Source organism: Mauremys reevesii, linkage group 11 (assembly GCF_016161935.1).
Source record: "Mauremys reevesii isolate NIE-2019 linkage group 11, ASM1616193v1, whole genome shotgun sequence".
Taxonomy (NCBI): Eukaryota; Metazoa; Chordata; order Testudines; family Geoemydidae; genus Mauremys; species Mauremys reevesii.
In genome coordinates this window covers 75192898-75219178 of record NC_052633.1, presented here as the reverse complement: position 1 = coordinate 75219178, position 26281 = coordinate 75192898, and the positions used below count along the sequence as shown (strand labels likewise).

Here is a 26281-nt window from a genome sequence, read left to right as displayed (position 1 = left end):
ATGGCAGCCGTTCCATATCCCTCCTCATGTTTGTTGCCTGTTTCTGAACCTTTTCCAATTCCAATCTCTCTTTTTGAGCTGGGGCAACCAGAACTGCAGGCAGTATCGAGTTGTTGGCATACCCAGGGCTTATCCAGTGGCATTGTGAGAGTTTCTGTCTTACTGTCTATCCCTCCCTGGCTCCCCTGTGTGTTAGGGCTGGTAAGAGAGGCACGAGGGTTGTAAGGATGGGTTTAGTGTTTAGACTTTCTCGAATGCTTGTGAGTGGCGGCCCAGCGTTAATCTCAGTTACAACAGCTGTGTGCCGTGTTGTAAGGGAACATTGGAGCATTTGTGTTGCGAGCCTCTGTGACTGTGTAACTCACCAGGCAGGAGAGAGACATTAACTAGTGCGACGTGCGGGTCTCCAGCTGAAGGTGTTATGTCCTGGCCAACAGGGAAAGTCCATTGACAACTGATGGACTATTGTGGGACGATAAAGAGGACAAAAGACATTGGTTGTTTTGACTCCCTGCTCCTGGAAGATGAGTCTTGCAGGTGGATTCCTCCCACCGGCTGAGCTTGCAGCTCTGAGCACAATGGCTAAAAACCCCTGGCAAGAAGGAACAGAATCTCTGTGCTGCTTGGACTCCGGGGGGCGAGGTTTCTAGGCCTCGGCAAGAGACCCCAGTGCTCAGGCTGGGTTAGCCCTAAGGGACGTATAGAGCCTGTCTGTCATAGATGCTTCTGTAACCTTTGGAAACTTACGATAGAAACCCCTTAGTGTGTCTATGGTACCTGCATTAACCTTGTACATAACTCGCTGGTTTCCTTTTCCTGTCTAATAAACCTCGAGATAGTTTATTATAGGACTGGCTACAAGTGTTTGCTTTGGTGTGAGATCTCAGGTGTAACTGGCCTGGGGTAAGTGACTGGCCCCCTGGGACTGGGCGTAGCCTGAATATTGCTGGGATTTGTGCTGTGAGCTGTCACAGAGACGCGCTCGCCGGGGTGGCAAGACAGACCGGGGTCCCCCTGTGACTCCCTGGTTAGCCTGTGGTGGCCCCTGAGCAGCTGCTTGGGGAAATCTAAGCCCAGAACTCGGCCCATGTGGGGTACGTGCCCTTGTTCCTACCAGTGCCCTGAGGTTGGTACCGACGCGCTGAGCCACTGCAGGGCAGTGGGACACTGGCATGGGGGAACCTTTCCCCCAAGGCCCCCCTCCCCCGCCCGGGTTCCCTTCTTCTCCCACGATTTGGGGCCACGAGCCAGTGGCCAGCCAGGGAGTTTCCCACCCAGAGCCAGGGCAGGAGTTCAGCAGAGCCTGGCGTGGGGCCAAGGTCGGGCCAGGCCTCGTGGGGACACGGGCACAGGGAGGGAGCCTGGCGTGCGTGGTATTGTGTCATCCCAGAGCCACAGGCCGGGCCCAGCTGGGGGCAGTGGGGCAGGATTTGCATGTGTTTTGTGTGTGTGGCCATGAGGCCTGGCCTGGGGCAAGGTGATTTGCATGGCCGGGGCAGAGTGTGTGTGGGATCCGGGCTGGGCGCATTTGCATGGGCGTGTGTGTGCGATTGTGTCTTCCCAAGTGGCGGGGGGGGGGGGGGGAAAGCTTTTACTGGACCCGCTTCTGTTGGCGAGAGAGACCAGCTTTGCCGAGCGTGTATCTCGGTGTCGGCCCTCACCTCAGCCAGAGTGGATGGGCCCTCCCCCGCCCTGTCCGTCTACTATCCTGGGACCCACACGAACAGCAACACGCAGCCACAGGGCTGGGGGGAGCTGTCACGGGCTTTCTGCCACCCTCACCACTGTATGTGAGAGAGCGTGTGTGATTGTGGCCATGCGATAGTGTGTGAGCGTGTGATTGGGTGTGTGTGATGATTGTATGTGGTGTGTTTGTGCATTTGTGCGATTGTGTGTGTGTGATTGTGTATGAACGTGATTGTGCATGTTGATTGTGTATTTGTGTGACAGTGTGTGTGCAGGTGATTTTGTGTGTGTGTGCGATTGTGTGATTGTGTGTGCATGTGATTGTGATTGTGTGTGTGTGTGATTCTGCAGCGTGCTGTGCCCTGGAGGTGCTGCTGGCTGGCGGGGAAGCAGGATGTGGGCAGGGCCTGGCTGGGAGGAGTTGCTGGCTGCTCACAGGCTCTCCAGGGTGCCAGGGCCTGGGGGATTCAAGTGTGGCACCTCCAAAGGCTCCTCCCCAGCAGCCTGTGGGGGACCCGGACGGACGGACGAAGGGCTGGTGCACCCGTGGGGGGCGCAGACGCCCTGGCCAGAGGCTGTTCCCTGTGGACGCCTGCTGGCTCCTGCAGCTCTCAGGAGGGTGATGAATGGGTCCTCCCCGCCCAGGAGGGTCGCGCCGCCCCAGGGGCTGGCACTGCCCCTGGGTGCTTTGCCAGCACCAGCATTCCGGCTCGGGAGGCGCCAGCCTGCCCCCCCCCCCCCGCCCCCGAGAGCCAGCCGGATACAGAGCCGGGCAGGGGGAGCTGCAGGGAGCGAACAGTCACACACCAAAGAGGGAGGGCGCCAGCCTTCCCTTGGGCGCTGGGCACTGCCTGTGACTGTGCCCCTCCCTGGATCCGGCCCGTCCTGCCCACCGGAGGGAGAGGCAGCCTCTGGCCGTGACTTGCCTCAGGAGCCTGAGCGGGGCTCAGAAGTTTGTCCATAGGGAAGAAGCCAGGGGCTGCAGAAGGAGCCGGCGTCCTGGGGCTGGGGCTGCACCCACCTGGGTAACAATGAGGAGCCACCAGGGGCACAGAGAGATGCTGCCCCTGTCCCTGCCCCTGGTCCAGGGAGCAGGTGGCCTCAGCCGGCTGGAGGAGAAGGGCCGGGGCAGTTGCCCATGGGAAGGCCAAGGGGAGCCAGCTGGGCCTCTCGCCGCCTGCCCCAAACAGACTCCGCCCCCAGCGATCAGTTTGCCCATCACGGCAATGCAGCCACCTCTGGGGTGGAACATGGCAGCTGCTTCACAGCGCGCGGCAGCCGAGGACAGGCAGTGAGGAGGCAGCTCAGAGCCAGCGAGAGGGCGGCAGGATGGAATCGCCTGCGCTGGGTTTTGGCCAGGACACCGGGCTGACACCTGACTCCTGGAGAAAGTGCCTGGTCCTGCCATGAGCACAAGGGTCAGGGCCCCAGCGCTGCCTCCCAGCTGAAAGACGACACGTGCAGCAGCACGGCGCCCCCTAGTGCCGCTCGGGGGTAGCAGGGACTGCGGGCAGAGAGCGCCCCCCACTGGGCCCCGCCCTGCTCCCTGCAGCACGGCGCCCCCTAGCGCCACTCGGAGGTCAGCAGTGACTGCAGGCAGAGAGACCCCCCACTGGGCCCCGCCCTGCTCCCTGCAGCACGGCGCCCCCTAGCGCCACTCGGGGGTAGCAGTAACTGCGGGCAGAGAGCGCCCCCCACTGGGCCCCCCTGCTCCTGCAAGCGCTAGCGCCACTCGGGGGTAGCAGTGACTGCAGGCAGAGAGACCCCCCAACTGGGCCCCGCCCTGCTCCCTGCAGCACGGCGCCCCCTAGCGCCGCTCGGGGGTAGCAGTGACTGTGGGCAGAGAGACCCCCCCCCGCATTGGGCCCCCGCCCTGCTCCCTGCAGCACGGCGCCCCCTAGCGCCGCTCAGGGGTAGCAGTGACTGCGGGCAGAGAGCGCCCCCTACTGAGCCATCCAGGGAGACGTGTCCGTAACAGCGAGCCAGCGGGCGTGGGGCTGGCAAAGGGGCCAGGCTGGAGCCCCACAGTGGGGCAGACGTCACAGGGTGAGCCTGGCCGAGCCCGTGTGCTCTGGGCAGGGGATGCAGCTGTGGGCAGCTCCCTGAGTGGCCAGGCCCAGTGCGGCCAGCCAAGGGGCTGGATTTCCCGCAGCTCCCAGGGACCGAGTGCGAGGAAAGCCCCAGGCGGCACCAGGGGAAGCAGGCTGGGGGTGCCCACGCCGGGTGGCGCAGGCCGGGGCCGGGCGGACGGACAGATTGAGCCCAGCGCCAGCGCCCCACCCCCGCAGCTCGTCTCCCCGGCCCCCAGCCAGTCATGGCAGGCGCAATGCCACATCCGCCAGTGGCTCCGGGTCCCCGCATTGGGCCCCACTGTGGCCCCTGTTAGCGTGGGGGTCCCTCTCCCACCAGGTGTGGGCAGGGGAGCAGAGCAGAGGTGCTGGAGACGCGGGCGCCCGGGAGCGGGTGCGAAGCTGTCACAGGCTGTTGTCAGGGGCCAGGCCCAGCTGTCGCAGAGCCGGGCGCCGGGGGCAGGATGTTCTGTTCTCACTGCAGCGCTCGGCCCCCACCCCCCGACGCCCCCGCCTGGGATTTTAATAGCAGGTGGGGGAGGGGTGGTTCCACCTGCCTGGATTGTCTCCCTTGTCATTAGATGAATTTTGTGCTGGTGAAAGGGGCCAGACTGGCTGCTTCTGGGGGCTGAATCCCCTGATTCTCCCCAGTGGTACAACCTGGACCGCCCCCGGGCTGCTGGTCCCCCCCATTCCCAACCTGCACCCCCAGCTATCCCAGCCCTGGGTTCCCCACCCCAGCCCCTGTGACGGAGCGATTCTGGCGGGACCCCACTGAGAGTGCCAAATCAGGACCAATTGCTCAAACAGGGCAGTTACAGCCCTAGGCTGGGGTTTTTCCACCTCTAAGGCAAACCAAACCAGCCAGACAAAAAGGACTTTGGTCTCACCCCACTGGCTAACCACAAGTCACACAAGCAATTTCCTTAGACACTCCAGTCTCCCAGTATCACCACCAGTGCACTCGTCCTGGGGATGAATGGTTATGAAAACCAACACCCCAATAAAAGAAAAAGGTTCCCTCGATCCCAAAGGACCAAGCCCCAGACCCAGGTCAATATACACATCAGATCTTACCCACAAATCACACTGTTGCCAATCCTTTAGAATCTAAAATCTAAAGGTTTATTCATAAAAAGAAATAGAGCTGAGAGCTAGAATTGGTTACATGGAATCAGTTGCATACAGTGATGGCAAAGTTCTTAGTTCAGGCTTGTAGCAGTGATGGAATAAACTGCAGGTTCAAATCAAGTCTCTGCAGTACATCCCCTGCTGGGATGGGTCATCAGTCCTTTGTGCAGAGCTTCAGCTTGTAGCAAAGTCCCTCCAGAGGTAAGAAGCAGATTGAAGACAAGATGGAGATGAGGCATCAGCCTTATATGGACTTTTCCAGGTGTAAGAACCTCTTTGTTCTTACTGTGGAAAATTCCAGCAAAATGGAGTCTGGAGTCACATGGGCCAGTCCCTGCACTTTGCTGAGTTACAAGGCGTATCTGCCTCCTCTCCATGGGTCAATTGTAGCTGATGGTCCTTAATGGGCCCTCAAGCAGGCTAGGCAGAGCTGACACCAACTTGTCTGGGGTGTCACCCAGCAGCACAGCACAAGTTTGAAATACAGACAGTACAGAGCCAATACTCATAACTTCAACTACAAAATGATACATGCACACAGACAGCATCATCCTAACCAGCAACCCAGAACCTGGTCTTAGACACCTTAGATGACCCCTTTACCTAAGATTTGGTGCCACTACAGGACCTTGGTTGCAAACCTGTTCTATATGGTCCCAGTTCAAATCAATAACGTGACTGCCCCTCACTCCTGACCCACAGCCCCCTGCTAGCCCAGACACCCTGCTGGTGCCCCCCATTCCTGACCCACGCTCCCTGCTAGTCCAGCCCTGGGCTCCCCACCCCCCCAGGCTGTGCCGGGGCCCCTGAATCCTGACCTGTAGCCCCTGCTAGTCCAGCCCTGGGCTCCCCACCCCCCCCCAGGCTGTGCCGGGGCCCCTGAATCCTGACCTGTAGCCCCTGCTAGTCCAGCCCTGGGCCTTTCCTGAGAGAGGAGCCTGGGCCTGGCCCAGGACCCTGCCACGCTGGGCGCTGCACAGACACAGGACAGAAAGGCGGCTCCTGCCCCAGAGAGCGGGACCAGATCAGTGTCAGACCAGAGACGACTGTGACGAAGTGGGACTGTTCTTAATGCTTCCTCTGAACACTGTGTGGGTGCCTCAGTTTCCCCTATGCATTTCTTAAGTCTCCAGTGCCCATAGATGGCCGACACTCTGTCTTCTGGCAACTAATGGCCGGGGCCCTGCCCCCCGCCCCCACCCAAGGGGATGCTAAAGGTGAACAGAGAGATCAGGTGACCTCCTGGCCCGGGAAAGAGACAAAGGCCAGAGAGGAGGGTCTGGAGGGGGTTTCAGTTTGGGGCTGGCTGGGGACGGGGAGTGAGGGCAGACGTGGGGGTCTAGCTCGTGGGACCCCAGAATGGACCCGGCTGAGGGGTCCCGTTCTCTGTACCTACAAGCTCTGTTTCAGACCCTGTTCCTGTCGTCTAATAAACCTCTGTGTTACTGGCTGGCTGAGAGTCACGTCTGACTGCGCAGTGGGGGGGCAGGACCCTGTGCCCCCCCAGGACCCGGCCTGGGCGGACTCGCTGTGGGAAGCGCACGGAGGGGCAGAGGATGCTGAATGCTCCAAGGAGAGACCCAGGAGGTGAAGCCGTGGGAGCTTCTTGCCCTTCAGACAGGCTGCTCCGAGGGAGAGGAGGCTCCCCAGGGTCCTGCCTGGCTTGGTGGGGAGCAGCTCCAGAACATCGCCCGGGGACTCCATGACACGGACCCAGCCACCTGTTCTCGCGCCTTCCCCAGGCCCCGGCAGGAGTCCCCAGAGCCCCGACTCCCCCCTGCTCTAACCACTCGCCATTTCCTCCCTGAGCCCGGCCCGGACCCAGGAGTCCTGAGGGCCCGTTTCCCCGCTGAGCAGCATCGTCCTGGGACACAGGAGACGCCAGTGAGCTCCTCACCCTGCTCCGGGCTGGACACACGGGCAGCGCTGAGGTGGGGCGGGGGGGGCGGAGCCAGGGAAAGACCCTGTCTCCCCCCTGGCCAGGGCAGAGCTGGGGCAGCGAGGGGTGGGCCAGATCTGCCTGAGGTCCCCTCCCCCCAGGCCCAGCCCCAGCCGCACCTGTTGCTGTTTGCTCAGGGTAATGAGAGCTGAACAGGAGAGAACCTGGCAGCCGTATCCTGGTGCACGCCCCGCCAACAGGGATCTGGGCCTTCGCTGGGGAGGGGGGCGGCCAGCCTGGGGCCAGCCCCCCCTTCATTGTGGGGCTTTTCCCCTCCCGCCCAATGGCTCTTTACCTGCCCCCTCTTGGAAACACCTGTGTTGCTGTGGTGACCCCGCTGCCATGGGGCTGGGTTGGCACCCCCGGCGGTGGGCAGTGCCAGGCTACCACGCTGCCTCGCCCGGGAACGGGGCTCAGCAAGCTGGCGTGCCTGGCCTGGAGCTTCCTGATTGGCTGGCTGGGGCGCCACGCCCGGCCCCCTAATGCCCAGGAGGTGCTGGGCACCCCATTATATTAACCCCATGTCGCCGTCTCCCAGCACGCAGCACACGCTGGGCAGGGGCACTTGGCCTGCGGCTGCCTGGCCCATCTGAGGGGGGCTATGCCCCGGCACCGGGGAGGGAGGGGATCCCCCTGGCTTTCCTTGGGGGGAGGCTGCTGTGCCCAGATGGGGTTCCCTGTGGCACGGTGCCCTGCCTCCAGTCCCAGCGTTGGCTGCCTGGCCTAGGAGAGCTGTGAGCCATTCCCAGCTCTGCCACTGACTGCGCGTGACACTGCCCTGCTCTGTGCCTCAGTTTCCCCAACTACACCATGGGGGTGCCAACTTCCCCCCCCCACCGGCTGCATTTGAGGGTCAAAGCTCGTTCTCGGTCCGTGTGCAGAGGCTCGTCCGGCAGGTGCAGCCGCCTCCTTCGGGGGCGGGGGGTGGGGGGGTTCCATGTTCGTGGAGGCAGGTGTCTCACCAGGAGCTGGGGCTGAGCCTAAGGGGTGGGGGCTTTGAGTGTCAGGCCAGAGACCTTGCCCTGGGCCCTGTGGCAGGGGGCGGGACACCAGGAGGATGGGCTCAGGTGCCTGGGGGTTGCTGGGCAGAGGGGCAGCTGCAGATTCCCCTGTGTGGGCGGCACTGTGCCAGGTTCCTGCTCCAGCACCAGGCGCTGAGGAAAACCGCCTGGAGAAGCCGTTCCTGGCCTGGCGGAACAGCTGCCGAGTGAAGGGTTAATGGCTCGGCTGCCTTTCCAGCCCCTGTGGGCCCTGGGGAGCCGGGGGAGCGCGGCCCGGGGGGCGCCGGGCCGGGGGGGAGGCGCAGGCTGCTGGCATGCCCGGTGGGGCGCACGCCCCCCTGGTGCAGGGTGCCCAGGGAGCTCAAGCTGCGGCTGACGAGGCAACGGGCTGGCGGGTGCCCCCTCCCCAGCCCCCTCACCGGGCTCTGCGGGTTCAGGGCTCTGGGGATTCAGGGGGCAGGACCAGGCTGGGCCTTTCCCAGCGTTACATCCTCCCAGCCCCTCACTCCTGCAGCCCCCCAGCTGGCAGGGAGGGCAGACGGTGCCCGGAGACCCCCTGTGCCCGGCTGGCAGGCTGCCCGCGAGGGTCTGGGTGTCGTCGCCTCCTTTGGGATGGAGCCCGGGGTCTCCAGACAGGCTGGGTTATAGACCAGCTGTAATGCAGGCTGGAGGGGACCCCCCAGCCCCGTCTCTGGGCCCCGGGGGACTTTAAGGGCTCCCACAGGTGCCTCTGGGACTTGGCCCCCGGGTGGCGGGTGCTGCCCGTGCTGGCGTCAGGTCCTGCGCGCACCTCGGCAGTAATCCACCGGCCGGGAGAGCGGCAGCTGGCGGGGCTCTGGTGACCTTCACACGGGATTAATTCCCATGGGAACAGGAGCCGGCGGGTGACTGCACTTCCCCATTGCGGCCGCGCAGCGAGCGCGGGGCGAGGAGCACGGGCCGCACTGGGGGCGGGGGGGGTGGTGGCACCTGGGAGCCCGTCGCAGCCTAGTGGGGGTAGCAGCTGACCCAGTCCCGGGGCACACGGGCACAGCCCCTGGCAGGCATGATGTTGCAGACATAACGGGGCGCCCCTGCTCGCGGGGCCCTGGGGGAGGGGGGTGTACGGGGTGGGGGGACAGTGCCTGGGTGCCAGGGTCTCTGGAACGTGCCCCGGGGAAGGTCCCGCTGTGTGTCCTGGCTCCAGGCAGGACCCCAGCCCCCAACATAGCGGCTCCCCCCCCCATTCCCTGGCACAGAGACACCCACCCATGTACCGCGCTGCCTCTGGGGCACTGGGCAGGGGGAGTCTCCCAGCAATGGGGCCAAATGTCCAGAGGGAGAGACATCGGCAGAGCATTGTGTCAGGGGGACGCCTGGGGCTGGGCGAGTAGGGGCTGCAGGTCGGGAGTGAGGGGCACCAGTGGAGCTAGTTTGGAGGAAGCTTTGCCAGCCCCTGCCCCCTTGATCTCATCTTCATGCTCCCCAGATTCCCTGGCACAGAGCAGCAGGCGCTGGGTGGGCCAACAGGCTGCAGCAGCCCCAGGCAGAGCACGGCAGAGCCGCTCCCCATATGCAGCGGGGGGGGGGGGGGGGGCTAAACCCAGCAACATCTGCCAGCCTGTTTGCAGTCAGAGGCGCTGCTGTGAGTGCGGGCGGGGGCTGGATGCATGGCCAGTGGCGTGGGCCTGGGCTCCGCCATGACAGGGTGCGTGGCCGGGGGGGCAGCGGAGGTGGCGGGGGTCAGGGTGTCTCGCTGCATGCGCAGGCCGGCACAGGGCATGTGTGAGCACACGCGTGTGCACTGCGGGGCTCGGCGTGACTGCTCCCCGGTGTCCCTGGAGCAGAGAGGCACAGGGCGGCCTGGCCGCTGGGGAGTGGGTCAGCTCGCCAGGCCCTGATCCGGGGCTCAGGGGGGCCGGGACGGGTTGGCTGTGGCAAGCCCTGCAGGATAACGGCCTCGCCCAGCCCTGGGTGAATTTGCATCCCTTCCCAGTAGGGTGAGTCTACAGGGAAATGAGGCTGCCCGGGGGCTGCACCGGCCCTGATCTAATCAGCCAGACCCTGCAAATAAAAGCCACCTGTGTCTGCGCTGGTGGCAGGAAACAATCCCCAGAGCAAACACAGCACCCGGCAACTGGGAGCAAGATAAACAGGGCCTGGCCTCAGCTCCATCTGCTGGGGGGGGAGGGGGGCAGCTCCCCGCACAGGCCCAGAACTTCCCTCCCCACTGGGGGCTGCGCAGAGCAGAGCGACCCACGTGTGAGACTAGCTCGGAGCTGCCCTCTGACTGTCAGAATCCACGGGGCTGGGGCCGAGATGTGGGGCCCAGGTCAAGAGCAGTGAATGGTTGGACAGGAGGTAGGATGGGCTATTGGCCTGATCCGGAGCAGCCGGAGGTGTGGTTCTAGATGTGGGGCCGAGATGTGGGGCCCAGCCAGATCACTAGGAACACGGGCCCTGGCTCATAGCACTGGCCATGGTGGCCTGCTTCCTGCTGCATTGGTTCAGCCCAGCTAACCCAGAACCCACCTCCTGCTACATTGGTTCAGCCCAGCTAACCCAGAAACCACCTCCTGCTACATTGGTTCAGCCCAGCTAGTCTAGAACCAACCTTCTGAAGCTTTGGTTCAGCCCAGCTAGTCTAGAACCCCACCTGCTGGTACATTGGTTCAGCCCATCTAATCTAGAACCCACCTTCTGCTGCACCGGTTCAGCCCAGCTAATCTAGAACCCCACCTCCTGCTGCATTGGTTCAGCCCAGCTAATCCAGAACCCACTTCCTGCTACATTGGTTCAGCCCAGCTAGTCTAGAACCACACCTCCGGCTGCTCTGGATCAGGCCAATGGCCCATCCTACCTCCTGTCCAACCATTCACTGCTCTTGACCTGTGTCTTCCATGGAGCTCAGGGCAAAGCTCCATCCCCTGCCCCAGCACCGCCCAATGCCTGCTGCTGTTGGGGTGGGGTATCAGCCAGCTCCCCTCCAGGCAGCGCCCCAAGGGGGGTGGGTTGGGGGCTAGCATGGAAACCCTGCAGCGATCTCCGCTCTAGGGGGGAGCAGAGAAGCGGCCAGGCTGTCAGTGTGCACAGACGGCCCCCTCCACCGGCTACGTTGTTACCCTGCACCGACCCCCCTGCCGCCCGAACGCCCTGCTGCAGGGAGTCCCACAGGGTAACAAGGCAGCCTTTCCTCCCACCGATCCCTGCTCCATGCTCCAATCCCCTCCCCCGTTGCCTTGCCTGGCCTTGAGCCCGTCCCCAGCTCTGCACCGCTGGGGTCTGAGCCTGGGAAACGGGGCTGCCCTGGCCCCCGCTGTCCCATGAGCCATGGGGGATCCTGCTTCTTCCCTAGAACCGGCCTCCTCCCAAGAGCCGCCCCCTCTGCCCTCAGGGCAGCCTCCCCGAAACCCCAGCTCCTGCCTCGCGTCCAGTCTCTGACCTGCTGCGTCTCCAGGGAGCGTGAGATCGGCCCAGGCCCCCGGGGCGGGACGGGAGGGTGAGATCGGCCCAGGCCCCCGGGGCGGAGGGGAGGGTGGTGGCACAGAGGCCCTGGGGCGGGAGGGGAGGGTGGCAGGACAGAGGCCCCGGGCGGGAGGAGGGTGGTGGGACAGAGGCCCCGGGGCGGGAGGGGAGGGTGGCTGGCCAGAGGCCCCGGGGCGGGAAGGGAGGGTGGCGGGACAAAGGCCCCGGGGCAGGAGAGGAGGGTGGCAGAAGGCCCAGGCCCCGGGGCGGGAGGGGTGGGTGGCGGGACAGAGGCCCCGGGCGGGAGGGGAGGGTGGCGGGACAAAGGCCCCGGGACGGGAGGGGAGGGTGGCCGGACAGAGGCCCCGGGGCGGGACGGGCCGGTGGTGGGACAGAGGCCCCGGGGCGGGAGGGGAGGGTGGCAGGACAGAGGCCCCGGGGCGGGTAGGGAGGGGGGCCGGACCGAGGCCCCGGGGCGGGACGGGACGGTGGCGGGACAGAGGCCCCGGGGCGGGAGGGGAGGGTGGCAGGACAAAGGCCCCGGGGCAGGAGAGGAGGGTGGCAGAAGGCCCAGGCCCCCGGGGCGGGAGGGGAGGGTGGCGGGACAGAGGCCCCGGGGCGGGAGGGGAGGGTGGCGGGACAGAGGCCCCGGGGCGGGAGGGGAGGGTGGCAGAAGGCCCAGGGGCCCAGCCGGTCAGCGAGCCCCGGGCCCGCTAACGAGGTGGCATCGGCAGCTGCCCTCGAGGCAGACGAGCCCCCAGCCCCGTGTCTGTCGCCTGGAGACGCCTGCCGCTGGCAGCGCGGCCGCATGGGCAGCCACGCCGGGAGCTGGCTTGTTCCAGGGGACGGGGCGGCATCGCTGCCCGGGGCGCTGGGGAGCGGGCGAGGCCGATCCTGCCCCCTGTGGGCAGAGTCGAGCACTCCCTGCCCCCGCCTCTCCCCAGCTCCATGCAAGGCCCAGCCAGAGCCGCTGGCGTGGAAAGGCGCCAGGGTCCTGGTGCCCTGGCTGGCGCTGGGCCCTGGCATCGCCTTCAGGACCCTCTGACTTTATGCGTCATCCCCTCCCGCCGGGCAGGGACACCCCCTGCTCCCAAGGGACGCCCTTCCCAGCCCCCCAGCAAGCCCTGCCAGGGGCTCCCGGGCTGGCAGGAGGGGAGCTGGTCGAAGCACCCACAGCAAAGCCAGTGCCCTGCCTGCGGGGTCCCGCTCCCAGTCCTGGGCCTTTCCAGTCGCTCCCGCACCCGGCCGAGAGCGTGGCAGGGCCCCACCGGAGCCTTGACCCCACAGTCAGGGACGCCCGGCTCTGGGGGCCCCACGCTGCCCCCTGCATTAGAAAACACCCAGCAGAGCTGGTTCCCGGCCCCCCATGTCCTGGCCCTGCCCAGGCTCTGGGTGTCTGCGCCCGGGCGCAATCCCTGCCCTCCTGCGCACTCTAGTGGGGCTTTGCGGGATTGTCCGCTCGGTGCGACCAGGCCGCACTGCCGGGGTCGTGGCAGGAGCAAGGTGAAGCCGGCCAGTCTGGCTCCTGCGTCCGCCCTGTGGGGAGCTGGCGCTGCCACCCTGGGCTCGCCGAGCGCGCCAGTATCGCCCCCCGCTGGGGAAACTAAGGCACAGAGTGGGGAAAGGGACTCGCCTAAGGTCCCACGGCAAGTCAGTGGCGGAACAGGGCAGAGAACCCAGGAGTCCTGCCTCCCAGCCAGGGGCGGCTCCAGGCACCAGCACACCAAGCACGTGCCTGGGGCGGCAAAATGCCTAGAGCTGCCCCTGCTCCCCGCCAACCACTCCCTCATCACCGACTAGGCCAGAGCGGCTCTTTGGGGGCTGCTGCTGGTCTCCCAGGAGCCCGGGGGATCCAGACGTTTCCTAGGGGCGTCCCAGACAGGCGGGCCCCGTCCCTGCCCCTTCCCCGGGGCACCCCAGCCGGCAGCCGGCCGGTGGGGGAGGAGACAGGCTGGGGCCGGGCCCCAGGGCAGGAATTAAAGGCAAAGCTGCTCCCAGGTGGCCCATCCCCAGACAGGGCGGCCTCGGCCTCGCTGCAAAGCCCAGTGCCCCCGGGGTGGGATGAGGGGCGCAGGGATGGGAACTGGGCACAGGCATCGCCCAGCAGCCCGGCCCCACCCAGGCAGCGAGAAAGGGAGCCCCCAGAGGGGCCTGGTTGGAGCAACGGGAGGGGGAATCCCCGGAAATCTGCTCTATTCCCCCCCCTGCCCCAGCTCGCTAGCCTGGCTCCCACTGCGGGGCCAGCCCCAAACAGCACCCCCTGCTGGTCACACACTAGAGCTGCGGGCGGGGCGCCGGGATGGGCCGATCCCCGGCCCAGTGCTGTGACCCAGCGCCCCAGCCCGACACCGCCGAGGTGGGAGACAGGCTGGGGAGAGGGTCTGACGTGGGAGGTGAGTGGGCAAAGCCCCCCCAGGAGCCCCAGGGCAGTGAGCCCTGGGCAGGGGGCCTGGCACAGCTTGGCATCAGTGACCCAAGGAAGGGGAGCGTCTGCCCCAGCGTCCCCTGGCCTCCACCGTGGCTTTCCGTCAAATGGCCCAGCAACAGCGCAGCTCCTGCCCCCGGTGACTCCACTGCCTCCCCCGGCTGACGTCCCGCCTGGCCCCGGCTCTGCCCCTAATCCCCCCAGCGCGGGCGCATTGTGCCGCGGGAGAAAGGAAAGTGGCGTGTCAGGCCTTCTCTATTGTGCCCCCGAGCTCCGCAGCCAGCGCGGCCCAGCACTTTCCATTGTGCGGCCCGGGCGCCTGATCCCCCCACAATGGCTGAGTGGACTGGACAAGCCGGCGCCTGGCCCCCCCCGCGCCCCCCAGGCTCCCCCCGCTGACTCAGCCCTGCCTGCTTGTGCACACGCTGCACTGAGCCGGCCGCCCTATAAGAGGCCTGGGAGACCCCCAGCCCCGCAGCGCCACTCTCGGCTTTGCCCCCTGCAGACCAGGTAAGTACCAGGCTATGAACCCCCCGGGCCCCTGCAGCCACCCCCCCGAGACTCTCTGGGGCGCTTGGGGGGGCAGTGCAGCTGGCACGTTGGTATTTTGGGGGTGGATCCTGGTTTCAGAGACTTGTCCATGTTCTTGGCTGTCCCCTGCCTCCTCCCCCCCCCCGCACACCCACTCCCGCCCCGGCACGGGATAAGGAAGCTGGGGGGGGGGGGGCAGAGCGCTCCTATAAGGGCACATCTGCCATGCACCCCGATAACCCCGCCGTGGAGTCACCCAGTGGGTGCTGGGAGCAGTAGCCTGCCCGTGCCCTGCTTTTAGGGTGGGGGGGCTCCTGGGGCGGGTAGCCTGCAGCCACATCTCTGCAGCGTGTCCCCAGCTGCGCGGCCCAGCCAGAGCCCCCTCCTGCCTTTGTCCGGGGACACGGCCTGGGTGCAGCCGGGCTGCGGCAGGCAGGGGCGGCTCTAGCCATTTCGCCGCCCCAAGCACAGTGGGGGGCGCTCTGCCGGTCGCCGGTCCCGCGGCTCCGGTGCACCTCCCACCGACGTGCCGGCGGATGCTCCACCGGAGCCGCGGGACCAGGGGACCCTCCGCAGGCACGTCGGCGGGAGGTGCACCGGAGCCGCCTGCCGCTTGGCGTGCTGGGGCCTGGAGCCGCCCCTGGCGGCAGGAAGGATCCGTGGGCCCTGGGGCAAAGGGGCTGCAGCAGGGCCTGGCTGGGGAAGGCCGAGGACACGGCGCGGAGAAAGAGGAGCCCTTCTGGTCTGCGCTGGGGGGCGTATTTCCATGGGGGGCCCCACAGCTTGATGGGGCAGACGCTCAGCCCGTTGCGGGATCCAGGCACCATTTACTGAGCCATCGTCCACCCCCATCCACGGCCTCCTCTGGATCCAGCCTTGGGCAGCAGGAGCCTCCCTGGGTGGGGCACAGGAGCCCCCTTGCTGGGCACTGCCCCAGAGACGGGATGATCCTGCCCTGGCACTGGGGCAGGAGAGGCCCCTGTGGGCCCAGCTGAGCGTTGTGCCCTGCACTGGCTGGCGCCCTGTCGCGACGGGGGGGCCAGGGCGGAGGGCTCGTGTGGCTGAGGCGGCTTTGTCTCTGCAGCTGGAGAGCTCCCAATGACCAGCCCGCCCATGGAAGCCCTGGGCCAGTTCAAGCTCACGGTCTGGGAGGAGGAGAATTTCCAGGGCCAGCGCAGCGAGTTCCTGCTGGAGTGTCCCAGCATCCTGGACCGCGGGTTCCGCAAGCTCCGCTCCATCAAGGTGGAGAACGGCCCGTAAGTGCCCAGGCCCCAGCCCCACCCGCCCTGGGCCCTACGTGCTGGCAGCTGCTGCCCCTCGCCGCCTCCTCCTCCCGCGAGCTGCCAGGCAGGGGTCAGAGCACACGCCTGGGTCCTGTCCCCAGCTTGGCCACGGACCCGCTGGGTGACCTTGGCCCAGTTCCTTCCCTGCTCTGGGCCTCGGTTTCTCCTGCTGTGAAATGGGGCACAGGAGGGTGAGGGACGGGCTCCCTCCCCCCAGGCGGTGCTGAGGGCGATGGGCAGCTGATCTGTCCAGGTGGGGGAAGCCCAGACAGGGCCCCTTGGCGGCCTGCCCTGCCCCCTCCTCCCAGGGACTCTGCTTTCGGGGGCACGTGCTGGTGCTGCTGACACCGTCCCCTCCCCCTCTCGCACAGCTGGGTGGGCTTCGAGTACCCGGAGTACCAGGGGCAGCAGTTCATCCTGGAGAAGGGCGACTACCCCCGCTGGGAGGCCTGGAGCGGAAACAGCGGCTACCGAACCGAGCACCTGCTCTCGTTCCGGCCCATCAAATGCGCCGTGAGTTGGACGCGCCCCCACCCCGGCTCGTCCCCATCTCCACCCACGCGCCCGGCACGCTGGCCCAGGGGCCACGGCACAGCAGGGGGCCAAGGAGACAATGGGAACGGCTGACGGAAATCTCGTATCATCTTCGTGCCTGGGTGATGAGCAGGGATGGCTAGACGGGGGGTGTCTGGGGCTAGATAGATAGATAGATAGAGGGGCGGGTGTGGGGATAGATAGACGGGGGGGTGGGGATAGATAGATAGACAGGGGGGTGTCTGGGGCTAGATAGATAGATAGAGGGGCGGGTGTGGGGATAGATAGATAGAGGGGGTGTGTGGGGAGGGATGGACAGACAGTCGTACCGTTGCCAGGTCACTGCCTTTATGGATCAGCAGTGGGTTGCTGAGGTTAAAACCCCTTCTCGGCTCCCTCTCACGAACCGAGTTTGTGATTCTAAACACACGGGGCAGCCGGCCGCGCTCAGTGTTGAACCCCCCGACCCGGGCGCAGGTGAGGCCAGCGCAGGGGAACCGAAGTGCCGCTGTTTGGGCTGTGCCAGGCTCCCCAGAGAAGGGGGGGGCCCGTGGCAAAGGGGCAGCCTGCCATGGGGCACACTCCTGCCAGCTGGGGCCAGTGACACCGGGAAGGGCCATTGCTGTGGCCTCACCCAGGTCTCGGCTCTTCCCTGCCAGGCTGCGGCCCTATCGCTCCATCTGCAGAGACGTGGGGGCTTTAAACCCTGGCACGTCCCCTGGCTCCAGCCCCGCCTCCCGCCCGGCGTTTTAATAACCGCCAGGCAGATATGCTCAGGCTTTAATAAAGGGGCAGAGATAAGATCGCTGCTCGCTGGCAGGGCTGCTCGGTGGGGAACAACGCGGGGGGGGGGGCAGTGGGGACAGCACCACGTCTAGTGCGGGACTCGAGATTAACCCCTTGGTGCCCGCCAGCCTGGCTCTCGGTGCCCAGTGGGCAGACGCAGGCCATGCCGTCCTGAACGTCTGCATCGTCCCTCTGCAGCAGAGACAGCTCAGGCCTCGAGAATCCCCCGGAGCCCAAGCAGGGACAGCAACTGGGCTGGCCCCGAGACCGCTGGGTGTTTGGCATCTTCACTCGCCTGTCTCTGGCACCCTGGCACGGGGGTACCAGCGCATTCCCCCAGGCAGGCGCGGGCGCCAGGGCGAGGCAGGCGCAGGGGCACCCTCCGGAGTGAGACCGGGACCTAGGCTGACCAGACAGCAAGGGTGAAAAATCGGGACGGGGGTGGGGGGTAATAGGAGCCTGTATAAGAAAACGACCCAAAAATCGGGACATCTGGTCACCCTACCGGCCCTGGCCAGCAGGGCCCTGCAGCTCCCCGGGTGGCTCTGGGAGGGGAGAGGACTGGGGAGCAGGACACAGGGGTGGGGAGCTGGAGAGGTTTGCATGGCTGCCCTGGGGGTGAACGCACTGGGCTGGGACTCGAGGGAACCCTCCCCGCGTGACCCTGGGTGTCTCAGCTTGTCCCTGTCCCTGGGGCAGGGCCGGCTCGTGCTGGGTCTGTGCAGCGCCTGGCACCAGCCCTTGGCACCGTGTGCCCTCTGCACTGGGAGCAGGGGGAGGGCGTCTCCAGCCGAGGCCGGTGATTTCAAGTTAAAGAAGCAGCTAAGAAAGAAAGACCAGGTGCTGTCAGGAGCATCGGCTCTCCCCTCCCTTCCCCGGGGCACCCCGCTGACTGAGCTGCCTTGCCACAGGCCTGGGGGGCTGCGGCCCTGCCCCCGAATGGCAGGAGCCGTCGGCAGAGCAGCGCTGCCAGGGGAAAGGGGCTGGGCGCAGAGCCCAGAGGGCACGAGGGAGGAGGGGGCTGGAGAGGGGGCGAGCAGGGAGCCCCGTCTGGCTTTGGGGGCCCCGTCCTGACCTGCCTCCTCCCTGCACAGAACCACAGCGACAGCAAAGTCACCCTCTACGAGGCGGAGAACTTCCAGGGGCAGAAGTTTGAGCTGAGCGACGACTTCCCCTCGCTGCAGGCCATGGGCTGGGGCAGCAAAGAGGTGGCTTCTATCAAGGTGAACTCGGGAGCGTAAGTAGCCTCCAGCCGTGGGGTGCCCTGGGCTGAGTGACCCCAGACAGTCACCTCACTGGGCCCGGCTGGTAGGGTGCTCAGCACCCCCAACATCCACTGGGGTCACTGGCCATCCAGGGTGCACTGCGCCTGGCTGGATTGGGCACTAAACTTCATTGCAGTCCCTATGCACCATCCCGGTCCCTATGCACCATCCCGGGGCCTATGCACCATCCCGGTCCCTATGCACCATCCCGGGGCCTATGCACCATCCCGGTCCCTATGCACCATCCCGGGGCCTATGCACCATCCAGGGCCCTATGCACCATCCTGGGCCCTATGCATCATCCCGGGCCCTATGTACCATCCCGGTCCCTATGCACCATCCAGGGCCCTATGCACCATCCTGGGCCCTATGCACTAGACTAGGCAGCAGTTCTGCAGAAAGGACCTAGGGGTTACAGTGGACGAGAAGTTGGATAGGAGTCAGCAGTGTGCCCTTGTTGCCAAGAAGACTAATGGCATTTTGGGCTGTATAAATAGGGGCATTGCCAGCAGATCCAGGGACGTGATCATTCCCCTCTATTTGGCATTGGTGAGGCCTCATCTGGAGTACTGTGTCCAGTTTTGGGCCCCACACTACAAAGCGGGTGTGGGAAAATTGGAAAGAGTCCAGCGGAGGGCAACAAAAATGATTAGGGGGCTGGAGCACATGACTTATGAGGAGAGGCTGAGGGAACTGGGATTGTTTAGTCTGCAGAAGAGAAGAATGAGGGGGGATTTGATAGCTGCTTTCAGCTACCTGACAGGGGGTTCCAAAGAGGATGGAGCTCGGCTGTTCTCAGTGGTGGCAGATGACAGAACAAGGAGCAATGGTCTCAAGTTGCAGAGGGGGAGGTCTAGGTTGGATATTAGGAAACACTATTTCACTAGGAGGGTGGTGAAGCACCGGAATGGGTTCCCTACGGAGGTGGTGGAATCTCCATCCTTAGAGGTGTTTAAGGTCAGGCTTGACAAAGCCCTGGCTGGGGTGATTTAGTTGGGTTTGGTCCTGCTTTGAGCAGGGGGTTGGACTAGATCCCTCCTGAGGTCCCTTCCAACCCTCATAGTCTACGAGTCTATGATTCACTGGGCCCTATGCCCCATCCCGGTCCCTGAGCTTGGCTGGGCAGTTGTGGCTGAGACCTGCACTGCGAGTGGGGGAGAATGGGGGAGGGGCCAGGCATTTGGGGGAGGAAGGGGCCCCGAATTCGAGGGAGGCCGAGAGAGGCTCAGGGGAGGGTGCATGTTTGTCAGCCCCAAAGGGGGGAAGTGGGAGACCCCGTAAGGGTGCGGAGAGCATCCCCCTTCCCCAGCCCTGAAGCGGGACCCCTGCCCGCTCAGGAGGGGCTGCCCCATGGCGATGCTTTGCCCCCCTGCAGGTGGGTCGCGTACCAGTACCCGGGGTACCGGGGCTACCAGTACGTGCTGGAGCGGGACAGGCAGAATGGCGAGTTCCCGAAGTACACGGAGTTCAGCTCCCAGGCCCACACCAACCAGGTCCAGTCCATCCGCCGCATCCAGCACTGAGCCGGGGCATCCTGCGCCCGCTGGCGAATAAAGGCGTCTGGAACCAGGCTCGGCCGCTCGCGTCTCTGTCCGGGTGAAAGCTGGGCCCGGGCGCTGGGCCGGGGACGGGGGGGACGGCGCCTCTGTGGCCTGTTTCTTCCACTTCTCTGTCACTGGGACAAAACACCGACCGCTCCGGGGGGACCCCCAACGCTGCGCCCCCCGAGAGAGCACGCAAAGCGCCAGCAAACCCTCGGGCTCATGGCTGGGTGGGATGATGAGGCCGATGGGCAGGGAATGGAGTAAATGAAAAGGGAGCCCCCCCATTGCCCCCCAGGTCTCTGCAGCAGCCGCAGGAGCCGGGCTCGTAGCCCAGACGGGGGCGGGCGCCTGGAGAAAGGGACATTGAGGAGCTGGCAGAGGTCAGACGGGGCCATTCGATCATCTGGTCCGACTCTTCCTCCCCCCTGGCAGGGATGCAAACTGGGCTCAGCACCAAAAGAGCCTTGGAGCCCCCCTGCTGCCCCCGCCCCAGGGCAGAGCCAGACCCTCCCTCCCTGCCCAGTGCGGCACAGCCGGGCGTGCGTGTGCGGGGCTGAGTGTGCACCAGAGCGCTGGCTTTGCACGCGCACTCAGGCCGCTGCACGCACACGGGTGCACACTCACTGCTCAGTGACACTCGGGCGCCGGAAGGCTCTGCGAGCTGACAGGGTGGCGCTGCATCAGCCGGGGGGGTCACCGGGTCTGCAGCCCCCTCGGAGGCATTGGACACACAAGCTCGGTTCTCAATGGGGGGGGGGGGTCACCTCCACTTTCCCCTCCCGCCAGGGCCAATTTGCCTCTATCCCACGCACACCTCCTGGCCTTTCTGATTGCAAATTAGTGCAACTCAGCGGCCACTTAGCCCCTCCAGGTTACCATCGGGCACCCTGCTGTGAGCCTCACAACAGCTGGGACAGATCCCCCCTCTCCAGAAAGCACCTGCTCCAACGGAGAATCCCCTTCGCTGTTAGCAGTATAGAGTCCGACACATGGTGGAGCAGTTGTGAGTGCAGCCAGTAGAAGGCAGTGTGCTCTCTCTCTCTCTCTCTCTCTCTCTCACACACACACAGGGACCGCCCAGATCATTTCATCCACAATGGGAAAAGCCATGCGGGGACAAAGCGAGAGCCCTATACTGGCTACCCCAGAGAAAGGGCCCAAGCCTGGGGCCCGTGTCGGGTCCCGGCAGGGGCAGAAGGAAAGTGCTGACGTAGGAGTGTGGCTGCTGAGGGGGGGGGGGATCTGATCCCAGCACGTGTCTGAGCCCATCACAATCCTCCTGCTTGGCCGCACGGGGCTGCTGCAATCACCCGTCCCAGGGGAAGGGAGAGGGGGACGGAGAGCCCGGGATATGGGGGCGCTGCAGCCGGGGAGGAGGCCGGTGCTGGATGAGTGGAGAATTGGGGCGAGGGTGGGTGGGAGACCGAGCCAGGGCAGCTGCAGCAAGTGGCTGGGTACGGAAGTGGATGAGGAGGCGGCAGGGCCAGCGGATGGGGGCAGGGCCGGCTCTACGTTTTTGGCCGCCCCAAGCAGTCATGCGCGGGAGGCGCCCCGGAGCCGCGGGAGCAGCGGATCTCCCGCGGGCATGACTGCAGAGGGACCGCTGGTCCTGCGCGGCTCGGCTGGACCTCCCGCGGTTGCGGACGGTTCGCGGGTCTGTCACGGAGTGTGGGGGACCCAGGCCCTTCACCCCCGTGCTCCCCACGATTCACCAGGACTCTCAGCCAGCCAGTCAAGCAGAAGGTTTATTTAGACGACAGGAACACAGTCCAACACAGGTCTTGCAGGCCCAGATAACCAGATCCCCCCGGTTAGGTCCATCTTGGGGGGCCTCACAGCCCCCCCCCGGGGATCAGAGCTCGGTCTCCCTGCTCCTCTCTCTTCTCCAGCCCACTTTCGTCTCCCAGTCCTCTCCGGCCCCTCCTCTCTCCTCCGCCTCCTTCCTTTGTCTGCCCTGGCCAGAGGTGTCACCTCCCCTCCCCCAGGCCAAGCTCAGCTCACCGTTGAATTCCTGCATCTTCACCTAAACCTCTGGCTCTCCCCTCCCCCGCACAGGCAGTCTGTGCTTCCTACTCCATCACACCTCTCCCCCCTCCGAGACTGAACTGAGCGGGGTCACTCCAGCCAGTGACCCGGGGAAGTTCGGACCCACCTACAACCTTATGCCGCCCGCGCCCTTTCCCCACCCCAATACCCCTGGGGTGCACGCGGGGCTGGGGCCTTCTCCCCACGTTCCAGGCTGGGGGGCTGTGATTTGGGCTCTCTCGGTTCAGAGCCCCCCTTCTGACCCTGGCCCCCCTCTGGACAGGCTCCTCAGGGTGGGGCGAGGGCCTTACAGCCATCTCCCCCCTGTCCCGGGCCTTCCCCCCCCTCCGGCAGGGGCCACAGGAGCGGCAGTGCTGCCGGACATGGGCAAAGACCCCAGGCCAGTAATAGTTCTGCAGCAGCCGCTGCTGGGTACGCCAGGCTCCCTGGTGCCCAGAGGGGGGAATGTCGTGGGCCTGGCACAGCAGCTGGTGGTGATACTCCTGGGGTACCACCAGCTGCCTCCTGCTCCCCCCTGACTCCATCTTCCCTGGGGGAGCCCATTCTCGGTACAGGAGCCCCTTCTCCCACAGGAACCTTTTCCGGCCACCTCGTCCCATGGTCTGTCCCCCCCTGAGGTTGGCCAGGTCCCTTATCCTCCGCAAGGAGGGGTCTTCCCGCACCGCGGCCTGGTACTCAGCCGCTGGGGCAGGGGCGGGGATCTGTTCTCTCTCACCGGCTGGGTCTGGGGCCACAGCCTCTCTGAGCCCTGTCCCTGGGCGTTCCCTCCCTACCGGGTCAGGGTCCGGTGTCTCGGCCAAAGTACTTTCCCCGGGGTCAGGGTGCAGAGCCCTGCGTCGACCCTGACTACGGTTCACGGACAGGGTACCCTGGGTGTTACTTGGCCAGTCCTCGAGGTCCCCCCCCCATTAACACCTCCGTGGGCAAATGTGGGTGCACTCCCACGTCCTTGAGGCCCTCCTTGTCCCCCCACTTTAGGTGTACCCTCGCCACAGGCACCCTGAATGGGGTCCCGATCACACCCCTCAGGGTCAGGTAGGTGTTGGGCACCATCCGATCTGAGCCCACCACCTGCGGCCGGGCCAGCGTCACCTCTGCGCCCGTATCCCAGTACCCAGTGACCTCCTTCCCGTCTACCTCCAGGGGAACAAGGCACTCGCTCCGGAGGGGTAGTCCCGTGCCCACCCTGTAAACCCCAAACTCAGGGCTGGGAGCATCCAGCCCCTCGGAGGGGTCAACCCGGGGCCTCCCTCCCTCCTTTGCAGGGGGTATGCGGCCCGCCCCCCTTTCCTGCGAACGCTGCCCCTCATCCGGCTGGGTCTCTACCAAGTTGACCCGGTGTGGGGTTGGTCTGCTCAGTTTGTCCCGGAGCTTGGGGCACTGGGCCCGTACGTGGCCCGGTTGGCCACATTGATAGCAGCCCATGTCTCGTGGGTCCCCTCGAGTGGGACGGCTGGACCTGACACCAGATGTTTCCCTTTGGTGGGGGCTCTCCCTCGGCTCCTTCTGGGAGGTCCCATGGTGACTCTCTCTCTGCGTTGAGGCAGACCTGCTCCTTTGAGACGCCTCCCTGCCATCCCCTGCCCGACTGTCCACAAACTCGTCGGCCAGCCGGCCTGCATGCTGCAGATTCTCCGGCTTCTGGTCCATTAACCACAGCTTCAGGTCCGACGGGCACTGCTCATACAGGTGCTCCAGTACGACTAGGTCAAGCAGGTCCTCTCTAGTTTGGGCCCCAGCCGTCCACTTGCGGGCGTACCCCTGCGCCCGGTTGACCAGTTGCAGGTATGTGCCCTCCCGGGTCTTACGTTGACCCCGGAACCTCTTCCGGTACATCTCCGGGGTCAGCCCAAACTCGCGGAGCAGGGCCTCTTTGAACAGGTTGTAGTCCCGCGCCTCCTCCCCTCTCATTCGGCTGTACACCTCCACGGCGGTGGAGTCCAGTAAGGGGGTGAGGCACCGGATCCTGTCTGCGGGGTCAACCTGGTGCAGCTCACAGGCGTTCTCAAAGGCCGTCAGGAAGGTGTCTATGTCCTCCCCCTCCTTACGCGGGGCCAGGAAGTTCGTATCGAAGCTCTTTGTAGGCTTGGGCCCCCCCTCACTCACCGCAGCCGGGGCCTCCCTGCTTTTCAGCTGGGCCATGGCCAGCTCATGGTTGCGCTGCTTCTCCCTTTCCTCGAATTCGCGTTGCTTCTGCTTCTCCTCCAGCTCACGCTGGCTTTGTCTCTCCTCACGTTCCCTCTGTCTTTCCTCATATGCCCTCTGTTCCTTACGCTCCTCCATCTCTCTCAGTTGTATCTCTCTCTCCAAGTCCAGCCGCCTGTGCTCCACGGAGGCCGAGCGTCGCCGGGACGATCCTCTGCTGGCCGGGGGGGTCACGGTGCCCTCCGTAGCTGGGCTCCTCCTCCCCCTCCCCCTAGGCCTAGGGGTGGGGGGTCTCGAGGAGCCCTCATCTGCCGACTGGCCACTCCCAGCGGGTACAGACACTGGGGCCTGTGCTGCATCTGCCCGGCTGCTTCCCTCAGAGACAGGGACCGGTTCATTCCTGCGATCTCTCTCCTCCAGCCGGGCCATCAGCTGGGCCTTGGTGAGCTTCCCATGGCGCAGCCCCCCCTGCTTGCACAGCTCCACCAGCTCACACTTGCGCTTCTGGGAATACATCTTCCTGCTGGCCCCTCGCAGGCCGGGGTGCTCGCCACTCCCCACGGGTTCCAGGGGGACCCCTAGTGTGCCAGTCCTTGAGGTCACCACCTCTCTGCCAGGGTCGAGCTGCAGACTCCTCTGCCCCTGGGATCGCTCGCTGTGATCCCCCGGGGGACCCTGTTACTGCAAAGTCCTTCTCTCTGGCCACACTCTCCCAGGGCTTAATCGCCCCTTCGTTTTACTGCTCCCCAGTCACTTACTGCAGGAAGCGCCGTCCACGGGGTGCCGCTGATCCCACCGCTGCCACCAGTTGTCACGGAGTGTGGGGGACCCAGGCCCTTCACCCCCGTGCTCCCTACGATTCACCAGGACTCTCAGCCAGCCAGTAAAGCAGAAGGTTTATTTAGACGACAGGAACACAGTCCAACACAGGTCTTGCAGGCCCAGATAACCAGATCCCCCCGGTTAGGTCCATCTTGGGGGGCCTCACAGCCCCCCCCGGGGATACGAGCTCGGTCTACCTGCTCCCCTCTCTTCTCCAGCCCACTTTCGTCTCCCAGTCCTCTCCGGCCCCTCCTCTCTCCTCCGCCTCCTTCCTTTGTCTGCCCTGGCCAGAGGTGTCACCTCCCCTCCCCCAGGCCAAGCTCAGCTCACAGTTGAATTCCTGCATCTTCACCTAAACCTCTGGCTTTCCCCTCCCCCGCACAGACAGTCTGTGCTTCTTACTCCATCACAGGGTCCGGCGGGCTTGAGGCCTGCGGGAGGTCCAGCCGAGCCGCGGGACGAGCGCCCCCTCCGCAGTCATGCCTGCGGCAGGTCCAGTCGTCCCGGGGCTCCGGTGGACCTCCCGCAGGCATGACTGCGGGACTGCGGCAGGTCCGCCGGCCCAACCTCCCGCCGCCCCCCCCCCCGGCGGCAGGGGACGCCCCCTAGATTTTGCCGCCCTAGGCACCAGCTTGTTTTGCTGGTGCCTAGAGCCGCCCCTGGATGGGGGTGGGGTGTGCGGGGGGGTGAGGCAGGTCCAGCAGAAGGGGGGTTGCGGGGGTGAGGCAGGGCCAGCGGATGGGGTGGGGGCTGCGTGGGGGTGAGGCAGGGCCAGCAGAAGGCGGGGCTGGGGTGAGGCAGGGCCAGCGGATGGGGTTGTGGGGGTGAGGCAGGGCCAGCGGATGGGGGTGGGGTGTGTGTGTGGGGGGGGCGTGAGGCAGGGCCAGCAGAAGGGAGTTGGGGTGGTGAGGCAGGGCCAGCGGATGGGGGTGGGGGGTGCGTGGGGGCGTGAGGCAGGGCCAGCAGAAGGGGTTGGGAGGGTGAGGCAGGGTCAGCGGATGGGGTGGGGTGTGCGTGTGGGGGTGAGGCAGGTCCAGCAGAAGGTGGTTGGGGGTGAGGCAGGGCCAGCAGAAGGGGGTTGGGGTGAGGCAGAGCCAGCGGATGGGGGTGGGGTGTGTGGGGTGAGGCAGGGCCAGCAGAAGGGGTTGGGGGAGGCAGGGCCAGCGGATGGGGGTGGGGTGTGCGTGGGAGGCAGGGCCAGCAGAAGGGGTTGCGGGGTGAGGCAGGGCCAGTGGATGGGGGTGGGGTGCGTGTGGGGTGAGGCAGGGCCAGCAGAAGGGGGTTATGGAGGTGAGGCAGGGCCAGCGGATGGGGTGGGGTGTGCGTGGGGTGAGGCAGGGCCAGCAGAAGGGGTTGCAGGGTGAGGCAGGGCCAGCAGATGGGGTCGGAGGGGTGAGGCAGGGCCAGCGGATGGGGTTGGAGGTGAGGCAGGGCCAGCGGATGGGGTGGGGGTGCGTGGGGTGAGGCAGGGCCAGCGGATGGGGTGGGGTGTGGGGTGAGGCAGGGCCAGGAGAAGGGGGTTGGGGGAGGCAGGGCCAGCGGATGGGGTGGGGTGTGCGTGGGGTGAGGCAGGGCCAGCAGAAGGGGTTGCAGGGTGAGGCAGGGCCAGCAGATGGGGGTCGGAGGGGGT

At 65.6% G+C, this 26281-nt stretch overlaps 1 protein-coding gene across 1 annotated transcript; it reads left to right on the top strand.

Annotated features, from left to right (window-relative positions):
* The first annotated feature begins 14133 nt into the window (after positions 1-14133).
* CRYBA2 (crystallin beta A2) lies at positions 14134-19659 on the top strand. The gene is made up of 5 exons (XM_039495341.1): positions 14134-14205; positions 15311-15482; positions 15881-16022; positions 17924-18066; positions 19470-19659. The coding sequence occupies exons 2-5, from the start codon at positions 15325-15327 to the stop codon at positions 19615-19617; spliced, it is 591 nt and encodes a 196-aa protein (XP_039351275.1). The 5' UTR covers positions 14134-14205; positions 15311-15324; the 3' UTR covers positions 19618-19659.
* The last annotated feature ends 6622 nt before the right edge of the window (positions 19660-26281 follow it).